General features: G+C 36.9%; 1 protein-coding gene and 1 pseudogene across 2 annotated transcripts; one reads left to right on the top strand and one right to left on the bottom strand.

Annotated features, from left to right (window-relative positions):
* The first annotated feature begins 789 nt into the window (after positions 1-789).
* LOC115954614 lies at positions 790-4,722 on the top strand (annotated as a pseudogene).
* LOC115954615 (fatty-acid-binding protein 3, chloroplastic-like) lies at positions 4,637-8,480 on the bottom strand. Of its 2 annotated transcripts, XM_031072525.1 has the most exons (5): positions 8,207-8,477; positions 6,572-6,673; positions 5,557-5,712; positions 5,233-5,447; positions 4,637-4,957 (listed from the first exon to the last, which is right to left on the bottom strand). In XM_031072525.1, the coding sequence occupies exons 1-5, from the start codon at positions 8,427-8,429 to the stop codon at positions 4,799-4,801; spliced, it is 855 nt and encodes a 284-aa protein (XP_030928385.1). In that variant the 5' UTR covers positions 8,430-8,477; the 3' UTR covers positions 4,637-4,798. The 2 variants fall into 2 exon arrangements, with proteins under 2 accessions (XP_030928385.1, XP_030928386.1); XM_031072526.1 differs by lacking the exon at positions 6,572-6,673 and having other exon boundaries at positions 8,207-8,480.
* Positions 8,481-17,209: the final 8,729 nt, after the last annotated feature.

Below are 17,209 nucleotides of genomic sequence, written 5' to 3' on the forward strand. Positions count from 1 at the left end.
TTGTTTCCAATTAATGAGAATGTGTATTATTCAAGACATGTTGTAATTTGTATAATTTTCTTATTTTACTTATAAAATAAGTGGCAACTCCAAGGTGCCAATGCCTACACTCTTTTCTGAGAGTACCTTATAGGTTTTACCCCGGTCTCTCACACATGGACTTTGAAAGGAAGGCTACAATATATTCTAGCTAGAAAGTTACTTCCAAAAAAAAAAAAAAAAAAGATGATAATGAATGGAAAGGAGAGCCCAAAGGTGATGAATGCATTGTAAGCCCATATTTGAGGCAAAGAGTTGAAAATCTCTAAGCACATTCTAATGAAAGCCCATGAGAGTTTTATTGTAAATGGGCTAAAGCCCAATAAAACAAGGAGCAAGGTTCATGAGAATATGGGTGAATGGTATAAGAGTCACACTCAAAATTTTAGCTGTCGGTGCATTTCGTGGGTCATCTCGTGAGTTGGCCAAATCGCGAGATGAGTCACAAAACACATTGACTCTTCAGCTTCCGACATATGCTCCTCATGTGACCTTCGCAGGTTGCACTACTCGCGAGCCAAGTCGTGAGATCAACTTTTTAAGTAATTTTCACCACTTAAGACTAAACTCATTACAATTAAATTCCACAAAATACAAGAAAATAAATTAATGAAATTACAATACTTTTTGTCATGAAATAAAGCCAACATAAATGTTATGTGAAAAACCATAACTTAACACTTTTAAACCTCACCTTAATTAGTGGCTTGTTATTATAAAACTTTTGAAGCTCTCTTAATTAACTTGCAAATGGCCAATGCTGTGGTCTTAGCATTCTACATCACAGTGTGCTTTGTTGTTTTTGTTATATCAAAAATCATTATTTCAGTTCTCCTCTATAGGCGATGGAAAAGAAACCAAATGGTTTGCAAAGATGGCTTCTCAGGTATGGTACTCATTCTGGAATTCAACCTCTTCAAACTAAAGAAAGTCATGTGCCAAAGTGATGTGGTGGTTATACACAGCTGGGAAGACGGTGATGTTCAGGTCTCCAATGATGCAATCACTACCATCCGATGCATTCTTAAAGAAGACACTAAAATTGAGCAACAAAGACATCATTGGCTCTGGAGTCTATGGCACAGTTTACAGACTGACTATAAATGAATCCACAGCCTTTGCTGTTAAAACTTAATAAGGGAACTGCAAATAGAGATCGAGGTTTTGAGAGAGAGCCGGAAGCAATGGGAGACATAAAGCACCGCAATATTGCAACTCTTCATGGATATTACACTGCCCCTCACTATAATCTTCTCATCTATGAGCTGATGCCTAATGGAAGCCTAGATACCTTTCTGCATGGTATGCTTCTCTAGCTTCAAACCCTTCTTTCTTTCTTTGTGAGTGGATCAATAATCAAATAAATGGTTTATATGTTGTTCATTAACAATGTTTGATTGGCATCAAAGTTAACATATTATTCTGACATTCTTATATACTCTACAGTGCCTACATAAACAACAAATTTTATCATTTATTGAGGTGACAAATTGGTATTAGTGTAACATCACTTTCATTAAAATCATCATTGATATCACTTTTATTTTACCATTTATTGAGGTGATAAATTGGTATTAGTGTAACATCACTTTCATTAAAATCACCACTGATATCACTTTTATTTTACATCAATTACAGTCACTTTAGTAATTGTGAAAAATGTGATGAAATTTCTTGTGTCATTAGACTTATTGAAGTTCAAAGTAATGTTATAGCTAAATTCTTTAAAACTTCAGTTTTCTTGGAGATCCAAATCATGGCATAGAAGTTCACAATCACAAGCTTGATTCTTCTCTATATCTTTGGTTTGTTTTCTATTTTCTCTTTTCCCCTATCAAAAAGTAGATTTTGGTTCAGGAGGAGCAATGAACAAGAAGCATTTGGACTGGCCATCCAGATAGAAGATAGCAATAGGTGCTGCAAGAGGATTGTCGTACCTTCATCATGATTGCATCCCTCATATTATTCACAGAGATATCAAGTCAAGCAATATATTGTTGGATCAGAACATGGAGGCTCGAGTGTCTGATTTTGGACTGGCCACATTGATGGAACCAGATAAGACTCATGTTTCAACATTTGTTGCTGGAACTTTTGGATACCTTGCTCCTGGTATGAACCACTAAACCATTAGAGTCACTCTCTCCTGATCTTAGCTCTTGTACTTAGTTATATTAAGTACTCGGTTAAGTTCTGCAGAATATTTTGATACAGGAAGAGCAACCGCTAAAGGGGATGTTTATAGTTATGGAGTTCTTTTACTGGAGCTTTTAACAGGGGAAAAACCAGATGATGAAGTATTTATAGAAGAGGGAAGTAAGCTTGTATCATGGGTAAGTTAAAAATTCTATTAACATTACATAGATTCTATTTTTGAATACTAGCAGATTGATATTGGTTGGAAGCATTGGGGTCAAAAATGCCCATTTAGTCAACGACATTACTAAAAATTTTCTTCTAATAACATTGCATCATGAAGTTTGTTTCAATCTATAGGAAGTAAGTCTCTACCGATCAATTAATTTTATGATGACCAAAATAATACATCATAAGTAAAACCAAAAAGAAAGCATTATAACAAACGTAAAACATTGAACTACTCATTGGTCCAATTCCCAAAAATAAAAAAATAAAAGGAGGCAATTCATTCCACATAAAGTTAATTAAAAGGAATCCATTATTCAATAAATTAAGTGTAAAATACCACAATATGGGATTTTTCAATCTTATTTCGGTGTGCTTATAAATATTATGATAGATTTCAAGGACAAGGTGCTGAATGTTTAAAATGATTTTAAATGCCATTACAAGGTTTGAAGTTATGAAAAAATTCAAAGCAAAGATATGAAGTACCTCATGCCATTTTGGTATTCGAAATTGAACATCACATGTTCTTTTTAAGATCTTAGATAAACCACACTATTTAAGTATTTTAAATGGACTGCATCTGTAGCTAATTTCTCATATTTCCTTTGGAACCTTGCTCCTTAGGGGGGTTTGCTCTAATCCCACATTTCCGTGGAAAAGTACTGTGGCAGTCTTTTCAAGTGGAACAACTTTAAAAACTTGATAAAGATGTCAACTAATCCTCACAAATTTATGCAATTTCTTTGAGGGCAATTGCCCTTGCTCACTTGAACGTGTCTATATGCCCATCAGAAAATTATATGCTTACACTCATTTTAACAAAGGTACTAAAACAGAATAAAACCAACACTGATATATAAGAATTAGTCGGAAATGATTTGAAAATTTTAACATATAGCCAAATATATTGCTTTTAATTGTGACAGTGGCAGACCCAGAAATTTATGATGCAAGCCCTTTTCAACAAGTCTTGAGGGTCTAACAAAAGGCTATTTGGCATTGGATGACTGCTTGTCTTGGATCAATCCAGAATTTTTTATCCCTTAGACAGGACTTTCTGAAATATCTATCTAATATTTTTTTAGTCTACTTTTCATTTCTATTATTGAGTATTAACTCACTGCCCAGGCAGGTAAATTGGAAGTGTTCTTTATCTAGAAGTGCTTAAATATGCTTAATGTTGCATCTATCTAGGGATAGATAAACTGATTTTTTATTGAAAATTTTCTGTTGGTGCTGGAGCAGGTAAAGGCAGTTGTTCAAGAGGAGGTATATGTACTGGATGGTAGATTAGAAAACTGTCCAGAGGATGAGATTGACAAGGTATTCAGTATAGCATTAATGTGTCTCAAACCAGAGCCCTCCAAGAGGCCTACCATAGCTGAGGTTGTCAAGATGCTTGAGAAAATAAGATCAGACAAAGTTTTAACAGATTAATAATATTTTCTTAGACATAGGTTCTATTTCTACAAGCAGAGCAATTTATTTTTATGTATCTGTCATGATTTATGGTCTTTTGGCCATAACCAGCTTGTGTTATTCTATCCCATTCTCACACATGTTACAGGAAACAAATTGCCTAAATTATTTTCATGTTTGTTGAAGTTCAATATGACACAAGGACAAAAGGCTTAAGACAGTAAAAAAGGAAGAAAAAAGATGTACAAGCTAATTTTTCCTAGCACAAACAAATTTGCAGCAAATGATTCATTATATAACTGCCATTGTAGAGCAAATATCAAAGTAAAAGATATAAGCACCTTGAGAGAGTCTTCCTGCTTTTACCAAGTGAGTGGAGTCCTAGACCTTCCAAGCCCAGCTAATGGGCCTACTGGACACCACTCTTGGCAATGGGACTTCAGTAGTTCATATTCATATACCTTGGCCTCTCTGTAAACCTTGTCTCAGTACCTAGTGAAGCCATAGACCAACAAAACAGCCATTATAGTGGAGTACATAGTGATATTGCATTTCAGCAACTGAATTAAGTTATTCAGACATCATTAGTTTTTCTCATGAGCAATCCAGGTAGAACCAGAAAACTGGAAAAGGAAAGGTCAATATAGAAAACCATGCAGCTTTGTCAACTGGGAATGAAATTTCTGCTCAAGTTCCTACATGGATTTAGTATAATTCAAAATGGGAAAATTTTGCCTGCAAAAGCATGAGGAAAGGTGTGAGGAGTAAACTTCATCAAGAATACCATAATCCAACTCTGGTGAGCATCTCCTGACAGTTGAGAAATGTGCATTTTCCTTTACACGACAACAATATCCAGCCAGGTTACATATGCTGATAAGATTGACAGCGGCTCAAGTGATAAAGCAATTACATACAACATTTCTCAAAAGAAAGTGTACAAAATAAATTTGAAGAAACTAACACATAGCATCTACTTGAGGATTGTTGCCAACCCCTTGGCAACTGAATCTTTTAAGGAGGGAGAAACAGGTCCATTTCCAAAAAATACATCAAAAAGAGCAAGAGTCACACTTCCTGACTCAATTGTAGCTTCCACATTAGATGGAAGCCCATCCAATGAGACACATACCTGAAAATCACAATAAATACATATGGATTAGTTCATATGAGAGAAAATTAAAAACTAAAATGGTCAAGAACATGAGAAATAATTTTTATTCATATTATGCTTTAAGAAACACAATAAAACCATGTGAATAGTGTACAGAGATGAGGAAGAGGGTGGGGGGGGGGGGGGGGGGGGGGAGGGGGAGGAAATAGGAAGATAAAAAATTGCTCCAAGTCCACAAACATCCATGTAGAATGCCTATAGCAAGGATGTTGTATGTATAAATTCAGGCTTACAAGCATTTTGGATGGTTCTAGCCAAGTCAAAAATATGAAAGTTCCTTTCTTAAGGGGTCGTCCCTGGAAGATACTACGGAATGTGGACAAAGCGGATTCATCAATGGAAGTGGGTGCTTTGATTCTTGGGGAGATGGCATCATCAAAGGCATCCCAGAAAGTTTTACCATCAACATCTCTAACCAGAACAATCTTTAATGATTTCTCCAAAGGAGCTGCAATTAAGAAAAGTTATGTTAGTAACTTTCAGAACTTATTTTAGCAACCTCTCTCTCCCTCTCTCCACAGCAAGAAAGAAACTGTGAATTTTTTTTGGGTCCTTACATTGAAAAATTGAGTTGAATAAGGAAGGAATCTCTTGAATTTTAGTTGTTGATTGCCCTTTCCAAGCATTCAATTCACTTAGAATAGATGGGTTTACATATAGCCCTGCAGCATAGACTTTAACACCAATGATTGCAAAACTTTTCTCCCTGTATCCTGAAATTATTCCAGAGCCAGACCATCAAAATGAATGCTAATTTGGAGGGGAGGAAAAAGGCTACTATTATATTAGAACTCATCTAGACAACAATAGAGTTATTCAATTTGAAATAATCATTTGGAGAAAAGGGTAGTAAAATCTAAAGACTTCATGCACTTGCACCGTAGGTATTTGAGGTATTTGAGGTGAAATAAAACATGAACACAGCCATGAAGAGAACCAGTGTCATACTTAGTAGTCATTTTCATGATGAAAGCAATTGGGGAAAAAAATTGTAACAGGCTAAGAATAGCATTGCCACACTTCATAAAGAAGTTTTCATGAAATCAAAACTCAAATTATGTGGACCAAAATGTTTCATTACATTTGCATCCCCAATTGCCATTGACTTTCCCAATGTAATTAGAAAGCCACTGACACATCAGCTGATGCAGTGGTTGTCATAAGTTTTCTGGAGAATGGCATTTTCGAAAAAGAAAAATTTACAACCACCCCATCCCCCTACGAAGGGGAGGTATATATCACAATGAAAAAGAATAATACGACACCATATATCAACATCTATCTCCTAATACAGATTCCATCAAAAGTTTCAGTGGTATCCTACATTTTGGAGAGCCAAAAAATGTCTCAAATAAAGTATTTATAACCCTACACCCATAGACAACAGCAGTAAGAGAACTCTAACTTCTTCACCATTTTATTTTTCCTAAATTTCTCTTCAAAGCTATTGCAGGTATCTACAAACAGCGACAATATTAGCCAATATTCTAACTGTACTTTTCTTTCATAGACTCTATGCATGCCTATCTTCATTTTTCTTTTAGAATGCTGAAAGATAGTACAGCAACTAACCAGTTCCAAGCAAAGACAATGAACCCGAGCAACCTGGCAAACTGAGAGACCTTTGAAATTTCACAGTGGTTGCTGGTTCCTCTGTGTATTCTGCACTCACAACTGCAGCCATGAATTTAAAGGGAAAATGTCACATTTCAGTTCTGAATACAACTGAGGGAGAGAATGTGATAGCTTATGCTTTTGCTCTCTCCCAAACTTCCAATCTTTTTATCTAAATAACATCCACCTGTACTTGATTAACATGGCAAGGGTAACAATATGAATCCATTCCCTTATATTTGATTCTTCCTTACTTCCAGTTTTATTAAAGTGTTTGACCATTCTTCTACGAAGGGAAAAGAGAAAGAAAGCAGAAATTACTCAAGTTCTCATGCAACCAGATACGCAGCTTAATAATCAATCAAATGCTATACAATAAAAAGTAAATAAATGAAATATGGAAAATATTTCTCATTTATCAAACGTGATATTTTCACAGAAATCAAGGTTTTTTTTTTCCTGGCTGAATAATCAAAACTTGCTTGCTAGTACAAGAAAGTGCCTAAATTCATCTCAATTACCAAACAAATAATCTCTTCTTTTTAGTGGAAACATACATTCAGGTTTCTTTTATGGATCTGGCCAAACAAGAAAACAATCTAGTGTATGCATGTACTTTCTTTTATGTAAATTTTATATATTCTATAAAAAGTAATTAAAGCTTCACCTGATTGACTTAAGTATGATCAACCACACTACTTTATAACATATGCATGTACCCACTGCTAGTCTTACTAATTACTGAAGATATTCAATGAGACATAGAAAATATGATGGAAAAAACATCATTTTGAAAGCCAAAGTGAAATAAAAATTAATATACCAAATTTTCATATAATTCTTCTAATGACAGTTGGTCTCTGTATTGCTACACAATTTGCTTAAATGAGCTTGGAATCAAAATAAATTTCATGAAAACAGTTCAGGTAATAGAAGAAACAGCCCAACCTTCTTTCTAGTGTTATTGTTAACAAAACTATTAGTGCCTACTTTATCAGAACCAAGAGTTACAAAGTTAAATCGCATGATCAATAGAAATGTGTTTTTGAAAAGTAGAGTTCAATAAGAGCACGCCTGGTAAGATGATAGAGAGAAATTGTTGGATGCCAAATTTCATTCATGACTAGCTGAAAGACTTTGTAATGTACTTCCTAGAGACAAAACTTCTACAAATAATAATCCTCACTTTAAATGGTTCTTATCCTCAATTAAATTGGGCACTCTATCACAAAATTCAACCAACATTTACATAATTTTTACTCTGAACTCTTTGAAACAGCCCCACACTTTCATTTTTTTTTATTTTATATGTAAATAGTAGAGATATTAGCCCCACACTTTAATAGTAATCTAACCTCAATAAATAAAATGTTAGACATTACTACTTCCTTCAACAAACTGTGTTCTTATATGATTACATTTCCGGTATTACAAGTTGTTTTACATTGTAAAACCAACAATTCATAATCCATATCAGTTATTTCTTTTACATGGCAACTAAATTTCAATGAAAAAAAAAAAAAAAAAAACTTTTTCCACATTGAAAAGAACAATGAAATAGCCTATGCAACTGAAGAAGTTAGTGGAATATACCTGAAGATGAAGACGAAGCATTTGGAGAGAAATGGGTCTGTGTTCTACGATGCTTGTGGGGAGAAAAATGAAGAGGAAATGTAACTAAGAGAGAGAAATAGTGGGTTTGGCACAATGACAGTGTGGGATTTGAAATTCTTCTCAGAGAAGAAATTCTGGGAATGGGTGTTGAGAGTGAGAGTGACAGTGGAGTGGGAATTGGAATTGCTGATGCTCCAACCATTTTTCTGAATTGTCGAGTTCTTCGATTTTTTTTTTGGATGTATTTTTTTTTTTTTTTGATTGGATGTTATTGAAGTTAAAAATGGAGTCAGGTACTTCAATTAAAATCATCGAGATTGCAATCACACACCTACGACAAATCTCTCTCTCTCTCTCTCTCTCTCTCTCATCATAATACTTTCTGCTTTCAAGGGAAATATCATGCCAAAACTGGCCATTAACCCCAATTGTCCAACTATATAGTTAGTAGGTACTGTTTTGAAACTATATTTTTTATTAACATCTTGAGTTTCAAAAACTCGATTTAGGGCTTATAAATCGAGTCTCAGAAACTCGATTTTGATGTTCTGATCAAGTCTGATGTGGTCCACCTGAAAATCGAATCTTAGAAACTCAATTTATATCTCGACAGTTAGAAGCTCGATTTATCCTACAAGCCACAAACAGACTTATACAAAAAATAAAAAATAAATAAAAAACCAGCTGAGTTCTTGTTCTTCTTCTTTCTAAGTCTCTCCCAGCCTCCTCTCCATGCTTTTTGACAAAAGCACGAAATGGGATCGCTTCGTATATGGAACTGTCTCTAAATTCCCAAAATACACAGTGATGAAAACCCTAGAACCCACAAGAACTTTAAAAAAAACGAAGTTACAAAGAACTAATCCACCAAGAAAACCCATTCTACTCAGCTTTTTCAACCCACGGCGACCCACGACGATCTAAACCCGACCCACAGCTAGCCACGAGCACCGACAGCCACCCATTCCCCACGACCACACACGGCCCACGCTGACTTGAAACCCACCCACCCATGGACCCACGTCGATCTGAAGCCACCCACTCCAATCTCGGTCTTCGACTAACTACAACCCATGTCTCTGTTACTAGTCTCTCTCTCTCTCTCTCTCTCTCTCTCTCTCTCTCTCTCTCTCTCTGATGAGATGAGAAGGTGTAAAGGGTGTGCATTATACTTGTTTTGTAAAGGGCTTATAAATCGAGTCTTAAAGACTCGATTTCCAGGTGAACGCCACGTGAAAAAAATGCCACATCAAATGTAATCAGACCATGAAAACCAAGTCTTTGAGACTCGATTTATAGCCCAAAATCGAGTCTTTAAGATTCGAGATGTTAGTAAAATATATACTTTTGAAACCGTGCCTATTAGTTATATAGCTAGGAAAATGGGTTTAATTCCCAATTTTGGCCCATGGAACTTCTTATACTTGAATACTTTTCTATGAATATTTTATAGCTCTTATTATACATATATACTTTTATATTTAATATAATTGGGTAGAGAGATTTGAATTCTAATGCCTTCATTGGAAATTCTAAGAGGTACTAATTGAGTTACCAAATTCTAGAATATGAATATCTTACAGTTAAATAGTTAAGGTTTTTTTTTTTTTTTTGGATAAAATTAAATAGTTAAGTTTTAGAAATAAAAGAATGTACATGATGTCACGGGATTGAATATAAAAAAAAAAAAGGCAAAAATGCACTTTTAGTCTTTACATTTTGGGCTGACTCTTGATTTGGTTTCTAAATTGATTTTGCTCTTAAGCCAGTCTCTGATTTCAAAAAATCAATTTTATTTTGGTCTTTGCCGTTAACCCAGTAACAAAAAAATTAGACATGGCAAACGGAGCGCATTATTGGCATGTTAGATGCTGACGTGGATAATAAAATGTTTTATTTGACATTTTTTTAAATGCCACATCAACATTTTCCGAAAAAAAAAAAAGAAAAAAAAAAGCCATATCAGTATTTTCTAAATTAAAAAATAAAAATAATTTTTATTTTTCAATTCTAGTTTAATTAAAAATAAATAAAAAACGAAAATAAAATATTATTTTTCAGTTTTAAAGATTGAGAAAAAAAATTATAGCAACTTTCTCAAATATCGTTGAACTTTCTTGACAAACAAACACATCACAAAATTTGAATATATCAGTTTTTAGACACAAAATTAAAATTTCAAAAAAAATAAAAAAAAAACATTTGAAAACCCCCCACAGACCTAAAAGAAAAAAATCCAAAGATTCATAACTCTATCAAGCTCTCTCTCTCTCTCTCTCTTCGAAAGCAAGTTTAGATCTCTCTCTCTAACTCACCCTCTTTCTTTTCCTCTCTTACTAGTGGTGGTGGTGGTGGAGTCATCCCACGATGAGGAGAGGAATGAGTAGCGGGGGACGGATCGAGTTGTAGTTGATGGACTGGACCTTAGTCTGCGTTGAAGTGAGCCGATTGGGTTGAAGGTTGGGGGAAGAGAGAGATAGTAGATCTAGGTTTGCTTACCCAAACGAAAATCTCTGAAGCTCTCTTTCTTAGATCAAAATCTCCCTCTCTCTTTCATCTTTATAAAGCTCTAAAGTCTCTATCTCAGATCGTGGATCTGGGAAAATCTCTAAAGCTCTCTCTGGGATCAATGGTTGGGAAGTGGTGGGTGGGGGTGGATCGTTGGATGGGTTTGTTGTTGGTGTGGGTTGTAGTGGCTTGATGGACTAATTGGTGATAGTGGCGGTGACTGGTGATCTAATCTGTTTATGTGGGTTTCAGATTGCAGGATTAGTTAGTTGGTTAGTTAGATCGGTGATCTTTGGTTGGGTTTGTTGTTGGTTTGGGCTTTGAATTGCAAGGTATTTTCTGGGTTTCAATGAGGCAATTGACCAAAAACGCTGAGCACAACAATGTGGGTTGGGGCTGGGTTTCGGGTTGTTTCTAGGTTTATTTTAAATTTCTGGGTTTTTTATTTTATTTTATTTCATGTGGATTTGATTATTTTTCTAGGTTTATGGGTTTGATTTGTTGGAGGTTTCGGTGGAGGATGGGGATTTTGAATGAATCTTTGCATGTCTATTTGCTAAGAAAATGTAATAAAAGAAAAGAAAATATTGATCATTTTAATTTTCTGGGCAATCTTCATGTTCTTTCCCGAAGAACATGAAGAGCACATTACTTTGTTCTTCCAAAAATAATGAAAAGAAAAAAAAATGTAATTACTCTTTTTAACTAGATTGTATTTTATTTTATTTTTTTTTACAATTAAAATTAAAATTGAGAAATTAATTTTTTTTCTTTTATTTTTAATTAATTTATTTGCTGATGTGGCATTTTAAAATATTTTTTTAATGACCACGTCAGCACTATAATTAGCCATGTTAGCATTTAACTTGCCAATAATGCGCTCCGTCTGCCACGTCTGATTTTTCTGTTACTTGGTTGATGGAATAGATCAAAATAGAATCGATTTTCTAAAATCATGGACTAACCTAAGAGCAATATCAATTTAGAGACCAAATCGAGAATCGGCCCAAAATGTAGAAACCAAAAGTGCATTCTCGCCTTTATAAAAAATAATAATAATAATAATAATAAAAAGATGCCATAAGATTGAAATTCTATTCTATAAATAAATAAATAAAATTGTGGCATACTAACATTATATAGCCTTCTATATTTTCAAAAATTAAATCTTGATAATGAAAACAAACTAAGCACCCTTTTTTTGAAAAAAAAATGAAAATATATAGAGATAAATTATACTTTTCCACCCTAAATTTCATTCTGATTATAATTTCCCTCTAAGCAATTGAAAACACACAAAGCCCAAAGTTATAACTCCATTTCAATTCTCCTTACCGTTCTTTTAGTATTAAGTTTAAGGGAGCAGAACAATCACTTGATAAATATAGTTGACTATGACAAGCCACTATTCTCTGTTTTCTCTTTACTTCAAAATTGTGAATGGGACTAATTGTATTGTTCAAAGTTGTATTAATTTACTACACAATATTATATATTGTAGGCTGATGATGCCGTAAAATCACCAGTGAGCTACACGATCCTCCATTTCTAACATGGCAATATAGCATTCCCGTGCTGCTATTTGATTTCCTCGCAGTTCTCTCACCCTATACACCGTCGAGAATTTAATCATCAGGTGGTATGTTGAAGTCATTGCCTTCCAGGAATTGAGAGTGGGCCGCCCGAGGATGGCATTGTAGGCGGATGAGCAGTCGACTACGAGAAAAGTTACCTCCTTAGTGATTTGCTGAGGATAGTCACCTGCCATCACAGATAGTGTTATTGCACCCAAGGGAAACACCTTCGTTCCCCCAAATCCCACGAGTGGGGCATTCGTTGGGGTTAACCGTTCCCTGTCAATTCTCATTTGCTGGAATGTCGGGTAGTACAGGATGTCCGTTGAGCTGCTGTTGTCGACGAGGGCCCAATGCATGTTATAATCCCCTGTTTGCAAGCTGACCACAAGTGCTTCATCATGAGGATGGTGAAGTCTCCAAACATCATCCTCTGAAAATCCGATAACGGGGTATCTATTCGCGGCATCTTGGGTACGGATCCTGTAAGTTGGATGCTATGGACCATTCTGAGGTAGTTTTGCGGGCTTTTTTAGAAGATCCGGCTGTGGTTGTGTCCCTTACGATCATTCTTATGTCCCCTATAAGTGGTCTAGGGCACTCATTCTCCCGTCGTGGGGTATGTTCCTAGGGCAGATCGGTTCTTTCCTTGCTGACGGACCTCTATAGCTTCCCTTGTCTAATAAGGGCCTCAATTTGCTGTTTCAGATCGTAGCAGTTGGTTGTGTCGTACCCGTGGTCTCGGTGAAAGTGACCATACTTGTCCCTTGGCCTTTTATTGGGATCTCCCTTTAGTTTACCAGGGAACGTCAGTACTTCTTCATCTTTGATTTGCATCAAGACTTGATCTATCGGCGCGGTTAATGGTGTGAAATTGGTGAACTTCCCAGTGGGGGGTCTAGGGCGCCTTTCATCTCGTTGATCTTCGATTCTAGCAACCTTTCACCCTCTATCCTGTCATGTGTCCTCCTGTCTCTCCCTCTTCTTGGGCTTCTCTTCGCGGGCTAGCAATGCATCTTCTGCGTTCATGTATTTGGTGGCTCTATAGAGTACGTCCATCATGGTCTTTGGGTCATTCTTGTATAAAGAAAACAAAAGCTTACCCTTCCGCAGCCCGTTAGTGAATGCAGCTACGAGTATCTTATCATCAGCTTCGTCAATTGAAAGGGCCTCCTTGTTGAAACGAGTTATGTAGGACCGCAGCGTCTCGTCTTCTCGCTGCTTGATGCTCATTAAGCATGCGGTGGACCTTTTGTACCTATGTCTCCCTATGAAGTGCGAGATGAACTAGGCGCTCAACTCCTTGAAAGTATTGATGGAGCTTAGTGTCAATCTACTGAACCAAACCCTTACAGGGCCCATTAGCATTGTCGGGAATGCCTTACACATGATCTCGTCTGGTACCCCTTGAAGGTGCATTAGGGTCTTGAAAGTCTCTAGATGATCGAGGGGGTCCTTGACCCCGTTGTAGCTTTCAATCTGGGGCATGCAGAATTTCTGTGGCAGGGGGAATGAGTTGACGGAGGTAGTGAATGGTGAGTCAGTTTTGTTTACTAGGTCATCAAAATCATTGGACACTCGTCCCTTGAGGGCATTCATCATGACCTCCATTTGCTCCTTCATCGCCTGCATCTCTGCGATAATAGGCGGAGGGGCCGAATCCATGAGAGATGGAAGGCTCATGTTTTACTGCTCTGGTCTGCTTGGGGCGTTGCTGCCCTCTAGCTTCTCTTGGTCCCTTCGTTCGGCACTGGTACCTTCTTGGTTTTCCTCCTAAATGTTATGTCCTGCATTCCTTTGGCGTAGCTGCTCCTCCAGATCATGGTTCTGTTTTGTGAGTCATTCTACTGCTGCCATAAGAGTCTGGACCTGCCTCTCTAATGCAGTAGATCTTGGTAGCTCGTCTCCTTGAACGTTGTTGGTGGTAGCCATCGAACGAGTGAGTACCATGCAACTCTTATATCCGGGAGGCGATAGTCTGGCTAAACTCTTCGTCTTCCCACAGATGGCGCCAACTGATGATGCCGTAAAATCACTAGTGAGCTACACGATCCTCCCACGCTTGAACTAACAACCTGCAAGAAGAAAGAAGTTATCTAACAGAGGGCACCGGTGTGGTGCCAGCCAAATACCCTCCGAATGTCAAGTTAGAACTATTCTCAACTCTAGAGTGCTAGAGAAGGGGAAATTATGCATACCTTGATTTGTAAGGGTATTGGGGCTTTTATAGTAGTAGAAGGTTGGCCTTTCTTCCTTAATGTAGAAGTCTTTTCCTTATAGGAATTTATAGGGATTTAATATAATAGACTTGCCGTGTATAGATTCAATTTCCTTATACGGATTCTTCTTGCATTATATAAAAGTCAGTGAACCCTCCTCAACAATTCAAGTTGAGGGTTTCTCCATTATCTCTCTTAAGTTTTTAACAAACCTTTTCATGGTATCAAAGCTATGGATTCAACCACTTCTTCTCCTAGCCCTCTAACCTTCAATACAATGGTACACATGATCACCATCAAATTATCCTCTACAAATTATCTTCTATGGAGGAGTTAGTTTCTTCCTCTCCTTAGAAGTTAAGGCCTTCTTGGCTATGTTGATGGCTCGACCACAGAACTGCCATCTACTATTTCTAATAAAGATGACACAGTGGTTTCAAACCCTGAATATACCAAGTGGAAGCAAACTAACCAGTTGATACTCAATCTGATTTGTTTTTCTCTAACTGAAAAGCAATGAGTGAGATTGTTGGTCTCACATCTTCCTGCGAGACATGGCAAGCTCTTGAAGCTTCTTTCTCTCATAAATCCAAAACTTGAGAACTTCAGTTGAAGGATGAACTTTAACTAATCAAGAAAGGCACCAAATCTGTTGCTGAATATTCTCAGGCTTTTAAGACAGTGTGTGATCAACTTTCAACCATGGGCTGTCCTATGGATGATACCAACAAAGTCCACTAGTTCCTCCAAGGCTTAAGTGCTGGATTTTCTTCATTTTCTACCACCATTATGTCCCATTCTCCAATTCCCAGCTTCAAGGATGTTGTGCCTAAGGCCCAAAGCCACGATCTTTTTGTTAAATCATTTGAAACTCAATCTGATCATGCCACAGCCTTCACCGCTCAATGTGCTGGAAATTTCTTAACATGTGCAAGTCGTAATAATCGGGGCGGAGGTCACTCTAGCCGAGGTGGTGGTTGTAATAATTTTTCTCACAACAACAATTCAAATTCTCGATCTTGCTCATCCTCCAACAACAAACCACTCTGTCAAATTTGTGGAAAGTAGGGACATGTTGCCACTGTTTGTTGGGAGCGATATAGGCAGATAGCCCACCTAACAGAGGCTTTCTCTTCTTGCTCCATTCAAGACCCTTCAAATCTGGATTGGTATCCTGACAGTGGTGTGACTTCTCACATGACCAACAATGCCATTGCACTTGATAATGCTACTCCCTATTCCGGTAATGATGGAGTTATTGTTGGCAATGGAGAATCTCTTCCCACCACCCATACTGGTTCAATTTCTGCCCTTAATTCTTTTAATTCCCTTTCTTTGCGTGATATTCTTGTTGTTCCTGAACTAACCAAGAATCTTATTTCTATTAGTAGTCTTACGTTAGACCTCAATTGTCGTGTTATATTTGTTGCTTCTGGTTTTACCATATAGGACCTTCAAACAGGGGTGGTGTTGGGCATCGGTAGACCTAGGAACGAACTCTATGTTCTTGATCGTGGTCAACAAGCTTTCCTCACACTTCTTTGTCAGCATCCCGCGCGTGCTTCATTTGGGATTTGGCATGCTCATCTTGGCCACTCCTCTCCTAAAACTGTTGAACGTTTAAGTGAAAATGGTGTCATTCGTACTGTTAGTTCTTTTAATTCCAATGTTTGTTCTAGTTGTCAACTTGGAAAAAGCCATAGACTTCCTTTTTAAAATAATAATACACGTAGTTTGTATCCCCTTGATATTATTCATTGTGATTTATGGGGTCCATCTCCAGTTACATCCTTATCTAGTTTTCGCTTTTATGTTATTTTTATTGATGCTCATAGTAGATTTACTTGGTTCTATCCTCTACGCCACAAAATTGAATTTTTTTGATGTTTTCATACGTTTTCAAAAGCTTGTCGAAAATCAATTTTCTAGGACTACTAAAGCCTTTCAAGCTGATGGTGGAACTGAATTCACTAATCTTAAATTCAAACATCATTTAGCTTAGTGTGGCATTCAGTAGTGCCTCTCATGTCCTTACACTCCAAATCAGAATGGCAGTGCTGAACATAAACATCGACATATTACTGAAACTGGGCTTACTCTTTTTTTTTTCACTCTCAAGCTCCATCAAGCTTATGGATATAAGCTTTTTCCATAGCCACCTATGTCATCAATTAGCTCCCAACACTGGTTCTTCACGGTACCTCTCCTTTTGAAGTCTTGTATGGTAAAGTCCCTTCTTACTCCATGTTACATACCTTTGGTTGCCTCTATTTTCCTTATCTTCATAATTATGCTACTAATAAACTTTCAGCTAAATCCATTCCTTGTGTTTTTGTTGGCTATAGTACTTTACATAATGGGTTTTGTTGTTTGGATCATTGCACTCAAAGTGTGTACATCTCACGTCATGTAGTGTTCGACAAAATTTTTTTTCCCTTTGCCACACCCTCCTCTTCTTTTATTTCTTCTTCTTTATCTGATCATGTTTTCTTTTCCGATTTTCCTGTGTCTTCACCTTCTCTGTCTTGCAGCTCTAGTGGTTCCTCTCTTACAGGTTCTATCTCTACCATTCTTGGGTCTGCATCAAGCTCACTTCCCACCCGCCTATGCCCGTCTTGTACTACTGATTTTGTGTCTTCCATCCCACCTTCCTCTGTCACAGCTTCTGCTCCTTCACTTGT

This window comes from Quercus lobata, chromosome 8 (assembly GCF_001633185.2).
Source record: "Quercus lobata isolate SW786 chromosome 8, ValleyOak3.0 Primary Assembly, whole genome shotgun sequence".
Lineage (NCBI taxonomy): Eukaryota > Viridiplantae > Streptophyta > Magnoliopsida > Fagales > Fagaceae > Quercus > Quercus lobata.

What these genes read in the sequence shown, in the direction of transcription:
- LOC115954615 (XM_031072525.1), bottom strand. Translation starts at nt 8,429, where the DNA reads ATGGTTGGAGCATCAGCAATTCCAATTCCCACTCCACTGTCACTCTCA. An exon ending in ATTCAACTCAATTTTTCAAT is followed by an intron (nt 5,448 to 5,556) that starts GTAAGGACCCAA and finishes TCTTAATTGCAG; the next exon opens with CTCCTTTGGAGAAATCATTA. An exon ending in TAGAACCATCCAAAATGCTT is followed by an intron (nt 4,958 to 5,232) that starts GTAAGCCTGAAT and finishes TGTGATTTTCAG; the next exon opens with GTATGTGTCTCATTGGATGG.